At 39.2% G+C, this 10,000-nt stretch overlaps 1 protein-coding gene across 1 annotated transcript in view; it reads right to left on the bottom strand.

Moving 5' to 3' along the window:
• Positions 1–10,000, bottom strand: part of LOC143036707 (organic cation transporter protein-like) — a 15,023-nt gene that overhangs the window by 1,804 nt on the left and 3,219 nt on the right. The window contains exons 4-11 of the mRNA XM_076204338.1: positions 7,648–7,753; positions 7,132–7,381; positions 6,336–6,439; positions 2,466–2,620; positions 2,032–2,203; positions 1,364–1,696; positions 901–1,058; positions 464–528 (exon numbers count right to left, since the gene is read on the bottom strand). Of these exons, the coding sequence (XP_076060453.1) occupies positions 464–528; positions 901–1,058; positions 1,364–1,696; positions 2,032–2,203; positions 2,466–2,620; positions 6,336–6,439; positions 7,132–7,381; positions 7,648–7,753 (1,343 nt within the window). The remainder of the gene's footprint in view (positions 1–463; positions 529–900; positions 1,059–1,363; positions 1,697–2,031; positions 2,204–2,465; positions 2,621–6,335; positions 6,440–7,131; positions 7,382–7,647; positions 7,754–10,000) is intronic.

Genomic DNA, 10,000 nt, shown 5'->3' with positions numbered 1-10,000 from the left:
TATATGTGTATATATACATATACAGTATATATATGTAATTATACATATATACATATATATATATATATGTATATATATACATATATATATACATACATATTTATATATATATATACATATATATATATATATATATGTATATGTATGTATGTATGTATAATTACGTGTGTATGCTGTATAGATGTGATGTAATTTTTTTTTTATAAATAGTCATTATCTATTCATATATTTTATGTATTTACTTTATTTTGTTCTTTATCGCATCCGACCTAGTTATGAACCAAAAGGTCTGCCGGCATGAACCTTCCTTTATAATCTTTTGTAATTATAATCTTTTGTAATATGTGTACATATTTCATTTGGCGCAGGACAAACGTGACTCCTTCAGCTGCAGAAAGCAGTAGCTTAGCGAAAATTGTTCATCAATTCATTGTTTAAATTACGGATTTTTTTCTTAACTTACCATATAAGCTGATGCCACGAGCGCCATGCTTAACGACATCATAAGCCACGCAGCCCAGACTTGGTCTAAGGAGAAAAAGAAAAAAAAGAACACAAAAGATAAGATATCGAACCAGTGCACAACGGGAAATAGGAGTCAAAATCCATGTATGTGAGAAACAGAAATATATAAATTGTAATTTATTTACTTATTTATTCATTTATTTATCTATTTATTTATTCATTTATTCATTTATTCATTTATTCATTTATTCATTTATTCATTTATTCATTTATTCATTTATTCATTTATTCATTTATTCATTTATTCATTTATTCATTTATTCATCTATTCATTTATTCATTTATTTATTATTAATTTATTCATTTATTTATTTATTTACTTATTTATTTATTCATTTATTTATTCATCTATTTATTCATCTATTTATTTATTACCTTTGGGGATGGCAAGGGAGACGAGGCTAGCGGTTCCCATGGCAACTGACAGGGCAGCGAGAAGCTTTGTTCTGCTGAATCGTCCAGCCATGATGGGAGCCACAACGGCAGCGACCATTTGGGCCACAGCGGTGATGGCTACGTACACGAACGGAGACCTGAGAATTGAAGATAACAAAAATGTTGAAAACTAGAAAGATAATGAAAATTCTGTCAACTGTTGGCAACCTCTTCCCCCCCACCAAAAAGGTTGATAACTGAACCGAAGTTAGTACTTTAAAGAAAATACTTTTATGAAAAAAAGCCTACTGAAATATAGTTAGGTCCTACAATACCGTATTTTTGTCAAGGTATCTTTACATGTATTAGAGATGATAGAAGTTCACATAATATATGTACTCATTCCAGTGACATAGTATGTAGATTTTTATTGAACAAAACGAAGGAGAAGATGAGAACCTACCCGTCGAAGTTGTGCACGTTCAGAGGAACCCCGATGTAGACGAGGCACTGTAGGAAGAAAGCGATAGAGGGCAAGAAGGTGATTTTCCTCATCCACGAAGTACCGACGAAGGGGTGAAGACACCCGAAGGCGGAACCGGCGATCTCGGCAGGTTCTCCCGCCAGTTCGGGGTCGGTCTTCTTGGGAGACTCCTGCATGTTGTCGATCGTCCTGTAGAGGGCGTCCTCCGAAGGCATCTTCCCCTTGTTGCGCAGTGCCGCCTTGCGCAGAACCTCAGCGGTTTCTTCTCGCCTGTTGCGCATTGCCAACCAGCGCGGGGACTCGTCGAGTAAGCTGCACAGAAATAACATAAAACAAGATAGAATAAGATGGAGTTAAACAAGATAAAACAATAATAATAGAAATTATACCAAAATAAGATAGAATAAAAAGACAAAAACTGAAATACATTTTTCAAAATTTCCTCCATCTGCGCCTTATTGCACGACAATACACAGGTCCAGATTCTATTTAATTCTATTTCATTCCATCTTATTTGATTTTCTTCATACATGATTACATTGGTAATAGTTTACATGGGTAATAGAAATACACACAAGAAGATAAAGAACAAAACTGATTTGAGGACAAAAATACCCATAAAGCAAACCGTTTTACAATATACTTACAAGAACAATGGGATGTACAGGAAGGCCGGAGCGCATGTCACGTACTGCAAGTATCTCCAATTCCGGACGAAGTACGCAATTCCGGACAAGGACAGAATGGCCACGTAATACGGAAATCCGGCGCAGACCACCGCAGCAGGTGCCCGGTATCGGGTGGGCAAGTTTTCGACCACTGGAGAAGGATGATGATGATGGTGAAAAGGTCTGTCTCAGGAAGTTTAAGGTAATCAAGATGTCTGGCACAAGTGTAAGAGTACTACAGAATAGTCGTCCGCAAAAAAAAAAAAAAAAAAAAAAAAAAAAATAGAGAGAAGATAAAGTAAAGAAAAAGGAGGACGTTAGATAAAATAAAAAAAAAACGACGACAGTAAAAACAGAAAACGGATAAGAAAAAAAAATAGGAGTAGGGTTGTCTACATAGTAGAAGAACTTACTGGCCGCCATGATGGAGTTAAACATGGTCATAGAGGCGAGGCCGGCAAAGAAGCGGAGGGCGAGAGTGGTGGGCAGGTGGTGGATGAAGACGATGAGGAAGGTGGAGACGAGGGAGATTACCGAGCCAAACCTGAAGGTGAACCTTCTTCCCATCCTGCAGAAGTCAGTGAACAACCATCAGTTGGACAGGTCTTCCTCGATAGGGTTTATATTGTTAACATTGGCTTAAGAGGGGACGACATATTTGATAACGATGATGGGCACTTCCTGAAGATGTGGTCCTCGGAGACTATGTAAATGGTTGCAGATGGTTCTTTATTATTTAGTCCAGACAAGTTCGAAAATACGGAAAAGAACGAAAAATTACATGGAAAAAAATCCTGGAATATTGAGAATTTCCAGGATTTTTTTTTTTTCTTTTTGGATAGAGAAAAACTGTATGCTGGACGTAATGGAAGAAAACCGCTCTTCTGCGTGGAGCCGAATCTGGCTTCATCTTTAGTGACAACATAAGATGGTCGATCAAGTCCTGAAATTAACTCTTGTACTGCCTTGTGGACCACACCTGCCTGTCGTCTGGGGATTTTATTAACCTGAAGAAACCCCTATGCAGTGTTGAATGGGGTTAAAGTAAATCTTTGTTATGGTTGTGCCTATTCCCATGAGCTTCTGCTATCTGACCCTCTCAATAATATTCACAACTCGAAGCTTTGTTCTGATTATAACCAGGTCCCATTCAGCCGAGGCCCCCCCCCCGCTCCCCATCACCTACTCCCTCCCCTCATCACCTACTCCCCCCCCTCCCCCCCCCCTCTGCCTCCCCTGGACTTCAAAATGATTAAGTTTATCTCAAGTCCTACCACTGATAACGGCAACTTGTACATAAGGATAGTCTGCCGTGTCGGGGGACCCCCTTACTCAGTGAAAGAAGAATGTGGGGAACCTACGCCAGGAAGCGCAAAGCCTCGGCCAAAGAAGTCACCTTTGCGTTATGCGCTCGGACTGTTTGGGCAGGTAACAATCACTGCTGGGAATTGAAGAGAAGCGCGGGATTCGAACCTACAACTAAGCGGATGCGAGACTAGCACGCCTCTTATTACGCCACCAGTTGCGAAAGGATTGGATATAAAGAGAACCTTGATTAAGATTTACATCCTTTTCTATCAGCAAATCTAATTAATCCTTGGGTGTAAATTCCGACTCTAGAAAGGCACCATTCGTAATACAATCCTAGTGGTAAGTTAATCTAAGGTTTGAGCTGCCACCCGCTAAGCACAGTAAATCCCTCCTGATACTCTTGCACAAAACAGAAATTCTTCGGAACAATCTTTCTTTGATTTGATATATGCTTCTTGACAATCTAGAATTGAAAGTATTGATATCCCAATATTGCACATCGGAATACGAAACATGTTAGCATATGCACCATTCAGATATTATTATCCATATAGATATACACCATTATAATCCAAAAAATAGGTCAACAAAACACAGTAAACAAACCTTAGTTAAACAAAGAAAATCAAAATGAGCGCTTACCTATAAACACTTGGAACCCTGCACACCTGGATGACATCATAACAGCGCCCTTGGATTCTTGGTGATGCTGTCTAGGAAACCTTTTCACCACTTCATTTAATTCTCCTTCTTGTTAGGCTAGCTGGCAGAGGGAGGACGAGTTCTGACTTTGAATACCCATTAGACCCCATATTGCCACATAGGTGATTGTTTAATTTATGGCAATGTGTGATTCACTGATAGACAATTTTATGCTCCTTCTGCCTAGCTAAACAAGTATGGTGATGTGGTGAGCTGTTGATCTTTGAAAGGCCTGTTAGTTTCAAGGTGGGATGGGGGCACTTAGAAGTCTAGAAGTACATGCAGTTATCTTTAAAAACCTTTAAATACCTTTGAGATCTCTGCCAAGTAATGTCGTAACACATTAGTAAATACACTAAAAACCCACTGTTTGATTGGATTAAGAAAAGAAAGGAAATAACGATTTCCGTATATTTCGATCACTTACTGTGATCCTCTTCAGCGGAATAGGATCACAGCCAGTGATCGAAATATACGGAAATCGTTATTTCCTTTCTTTTCTTAATCCAATCAACAGTGATTTTTTAGTGTACCTTTGAGATGTTAAGAATCACACACAAGTATCTGAAAACTTCATATTTGTTACAAAATGTTTCGCAAAATGCTGTAATAGATGTTTTTATGAACGATAAACCTTCCAAAAGGGTACTAATGTGAATTATGAGAGGCGAGGAAAATGCTCTCTACACTCTCTTTTTGTTTCTCTCCTTTCTTTTCTTCCTACATAACTTGAATTTTTAAGAATGCTTGGGTTTGTTAACCTGAACGGCTCTCTAACTTTGGACCCTTCTGCTAATAATAATAATAAATAAATAAACAAAAAGATAGAAAAATAGAAAAACAAACAAAGTAGTGAGAGCGTTTACTATTCCATAACCCAGCAGAGTTTTATGATCATCGATCCTATCCTACATACCTAGCAAAACTAGGAAAATTTGATATAATCTATTGTTCTCAGGTTCAGCTGGCACCAAATACTATTCTTCTAACAGATCAAACTCACCAGATTTAGCATCTAGATCTTCAAATGAAACTTTTTTGCTTCAGTTGGGAAGAACATAACGATCCTGAAACTTGGTTTAACGTTCGTCCTCTATGAGTATCCTTTCAAAGACGTCGTTGTTATCACTTTACAAAGGAGAAAGGTGAGAAAATGGGTCCAATTCATACCTTATAATGCTTTCTCATTATTAACTTTTTCTGATCTTTCTAAACCCTTCTAACCATTCTGATTCTAGTTTTACGTTTACAAACGCTATCTTAACAAAATGTGGAGTATTCATGATGCGAAGGTGTAGAACACTGTACGAGTAGGCCTACATACTGTTTAATCGAAAGCAATGTATACCTTCCCACTGTTCAAGTAACTAACGAATAAACTACAAGGACTGTTTGAATAAAATTGGTACGGATGATAACAACATGGCTTACTCATATCGCGCAATGGACGAGGACTTGTACATATATGCAGACCAAAAGAGATGGTTTATAAAAAAACATAAATAAAATTTTCGTCTTATGTGTGCATTTAAGTCACTAATTACGAAGAATAATCTGGGATAATATTGCTGGATTCATACGTGTTTGAAATAACTCTGAAAAAGGACTATGATAAAGAAACTATGATCAAGATTTCAGAGTACCCTTAGGTCCTATTTTGTAACTTCTACTATCACTCCTTCGTGCTACCCAGCCTAAACCTCTCCTTTACTATCATTATTACAAAGGCGGAGCATGCCGACAGGAGACCTTTTGGTCCATATCTAGACCATTATGACTCCACGTCTTTGGTGGTAATTGCCCCGTAGGATAGAAGCACTGGTTGTTAGTGACAGAATACAATATCAAGTCAAAAGCAGTGTTAGCCATGGCTTCCCTTGGTTAGGTTTTATCATGCAGTACGCCTTTATTGTGATTTTATGACCTAACATAGGGTGTGGGGAGGAAGACATTGCCACTAGCTTGCAAAAATAGTTAAAATGTTTCTTAATCTAACCTTTGTAACAAGGTGTTAGATTTCAATGAAACTTTCCCGTCTTTGATTATATGGATTGACTCAATTGTAGAAGGATCTATGTCTGATAAAAGCCCAAACCACCGCATGTCACTTCATTCAAACACAAGACCGTGGCATCTGTTAGTGTCTGTTGGTGCCGGTGCCAGGCTCATCTTCCCAAGTCCGGGGCTTGTCCTCGACCCTGAGCACCATCTGTAGGGGTCATACACGAGACCGTGACACGGCCGTGTCTCCTTCTGTAGGAAATGGTTACCTGTCTCCCAGAACGCCGCCTACGATGTTTCCTAACGCGTAGCCGACCGTCGTGAGCATTTGGAAAAGCGGCTTCAGGTGGGCCTTGTCGCAGACGAGGTTGTACTGTGGGGGAGAGTATCAGAAGAATGGAACGCCACGATTCAACACTAAACAATAAATACTAAACGCACACGCACAAGCACACGCACACAACATCCTCATCTCCACCCAGAAAAGCAGCTCCGAGGGGATGGCACTCGTTCTTCAGAACGGGCTCAAGATATATCCCCTGAAATTATTTCCATGTCACTTTTTCACATAAGGAGAGCAAACAGCCGGTGATTTATCCCCTTCTCCTTCTACTATAACCCAGTTATACAGAAACAGTCCCGAACTATAACTTCACAGATCTGTGTGAAGATCAGAGGATAGTCGCCAACCACAATCGGTCTGTTTACAGTGAAATTAGAGGCAACAATTATATTATATATATATAGATATATATATATATATATACATATATACATATATAGATATATATATATATATATATATATATATATATATATAAATATATAAATATATACATATATATATTATATATATATATATATATATAGAAGAGAGAGAGAGAGAGAGAGAGAATGAGAGAGAGAAAAAATGAGAGAAAGAGATTGAGAGAGAGAGAGAGATTGTGTGTGTGTGTGTGCATATGCGTGTGCGTGGTTATTTGTGCATATACGACCTCATATGTCTCTGCTTATCATTCTGCCGTTATATCATCTTACTTATCAGAAGTAAATCCTCGAACTCACCTCGGACATAAAGGTCGACTGGAAGAGGGAAGTGTCGTACTCGAAAGACTTGCACAGGATATCCTCCATAATCTCAGAATCCTGTTTTTCCTCAAAGACTTTCAACGGAGGGAGGAAGTTGGAGCCTTCATTCCCATGATCGTTAGAAACCACGTGCAGGGTGTCGTTGACCTCGATAAAGATTGGCAAGGAGTTCGCAAAGCAATTGTTGTCGAAGTTCGTTTCGTTGTGGGGTGTCGCGTACGCAAGGCTGGCCCAAGATGGAGTATTCATTTTATTTTCGTTTTTGATTGATTTCTTTTTTATATTTTATTGTGGGGGGGAAGGGGTGAATGGACAGTTGTGGGGGTGGCAGTGAGGAATAATAAGAAATGGGTGATTAGGGAAGTAGAAACATATCAAAGGAAAGGAAAATATATTTGAGAAATACAAATATAACAGGTCATTTATCCTTTAACACTTGGGAAGAAAATCTTCCCTTGGCTTAATTTGGACAAGATACGGGATGTCACTTACCTTTCTCCTTCGGCACCGTCGTAAGAAATGCCATCAGCACATCGGAACGCCATAGGAGCATCCTGGAACGTCGAACCCACAACCACAGGACCCGCTTGGAAGACCACTGGAACGGGAACGAAATATCGTTCAAGTTTCATTGATAGTCATACCAAACAACTCGCACCAGCGTCACACTGGGCAAATTATCGCCAACTTTTGTAGATTTGTTTGAGTCAGACCAAACAACTCGCACCAGCGTCACACTGGGCAAATTATCGCCAACTTTTGTAGATTAGTTTCGAGTCAGACCAAACAACTCGCACCAGCGTCATACTGGGCAAATTATCATCAACTTTTATGGATTCGTTTGACTACAAGTGATCTCGACTAGAATAATGTGGTATAGATATTATTCTGTGCTAAAACTTTATCACTAAGTACTGAAAAACTGAATGATAGATGAACTAGAGTTAATATGATTTTAAAACTGGACACGAGATTAACGAAGGTGATGCAGTCAAGGTCATCATATTAAGACAGCAGGACAGAACTCGCAGTAATGGATTTAAATTAGACGAATTTAGATTTAAGAAGAAAATAGGCAAGAACTAGTTTACCAATTGAGTGGTCAACGAATGGAATAGACTTGGTAACCATGTAGTGAGTCCTGAAAAATTGGTTGTTTTAAGAGATTAGATAACTTTATAGATAAGAATGACAGGTGGTAAGGACCTGGAACTACCAAGTTGTAGGTCTTGTGGTCTCGTGTAGTCTCCTCCTTTCTTGTGGTTTTATGATATTTTTTAGAGAAGTCTGAAATGTTGTAAGCCAATACTTTTATTAGACATTCGAGTACTGTCGCTCGATGCCAAAATCTCCAATCGCATCGCCAAAGCCGCCGCCGTCAAGGCAAGTTGAGCAGAAGAGTCTGGGGCAACAACGTTCGGAACAGTGATAAGTCATAGACACGTACGCCTTCAACGTGTCTTACGCAGTGCGTAGCAGGCCAAGGTCACCAACGCGGTAGTGCTAGAGAAAACGGGATCACTCGATGTCCAAAACGTCACTTGCGATGACTGGGCACGTGCACCACGACGGACGCACCGCCAGGAACTTCCTGTACGGCGAGCTACAGGATCACCCCGATCAGTATTACGCTTCAAGGAAGTTTGCAAAAGGGTCATGAAACTGAAAAAAAAGTTGACTCAAAAAATTGATAGCTGACCACGGCCGCTTGAGACACGATGCACAGGGGTGGGGTGGGGGTGGGGGTCCAGTAGACGCGCGGAAAAGAGGAATCGCTAGCTGGAAAACATGAGTCAAAAGAGGAAACGAGACAGGAGAACCAAGCCATACCAGGATCGGACTACTGAATCACACCGGACGCTTCTCTCTGCTGGGCGAAACGTAAAATATATTGGACTCCCATACTCTGCGTTTGGCCTCTTCCCTACAGAGCTGTTGCAGTCATTGCTGCCTTTACTCAAGTTTCCTTCCTCTTGTGGTTATTTTGCATATATATATATATATATATATATATATATACATATATATACATATATATATATATATACGTACTTATATATATATATATATATATATATATATATATATATATATATATACATATATATATATATATACGTACTTATATATATATATATTTATATATATATACACGTTGTGTATGTTAAAGACAGATTGAACATTTTTAGAAGCTCTGCCGGGTGGTCAGGGTTCGAATCCCTTGCCAGAGTTTCTAAAAATGTTCATATATATATATATATATATATATATTATATATGTATATATATATATGTATATATATATATATATACATATATATGTGTGTGTGTGTATGTGTGTATGTGTGTATTCACTTGGTCTTTGGATCACGTGTTGGACTCGTGATCGACAGCTATTTCCCTCCTGGAAGAGAGCTCAGAGCTCGTAGGTCCGATCTATGGGTAATGCTATGACCTTGCACACACACACACACACACCCAACTCCCCGCCCACGAGAGTTGGAGTAACACCCCTCAGCGCTGCGATACTGATATTATTTCAGCCCCGGGCGAGGATCGAACCCGGACCACCGTAGTGGCAGGCCAGAGCTCTAACCACAGCGCCATGAGAGGTGTGTGTGTGTGTGTGTGTGTGTGTGTGTGTGTGTGTGTGTGTGTGTGTGTGTGTGTGTGTGTGTGTGTGTGTGTGTGAAATGAATTAAACAAACGGATGCCAGCAACGAAAACAACAGCTGACAATGTAATCTGTCGAATCGAACGCAGTTTTTGCAAGATAAAGACAAATAAATTGATGAATAAACAGACAAATAATCACATATCTCCATTTATGAAAAACCAAGCAAAGA

The sequence above is a fragment of the Oratosquilla oratoria genome, chromosome 21 (assembly GCF_046742065.1).
Source record: "Oratosquilla oratoria isolate Oo_2021 chromosome 21, ASM4674206v1, whole genome shotgun sequence".
Classification (NCBI taxonomy): domain Eukaryota; kingdom Metazoa; phylum Arthropoda; class Malacostraca; order Stomatopoda; family Squillidae; genus Oratosquilla; species Oratosquilla oratoria.
This window is presented reverse-complemented; position numbering and strand designations above follow the sequence as displayed.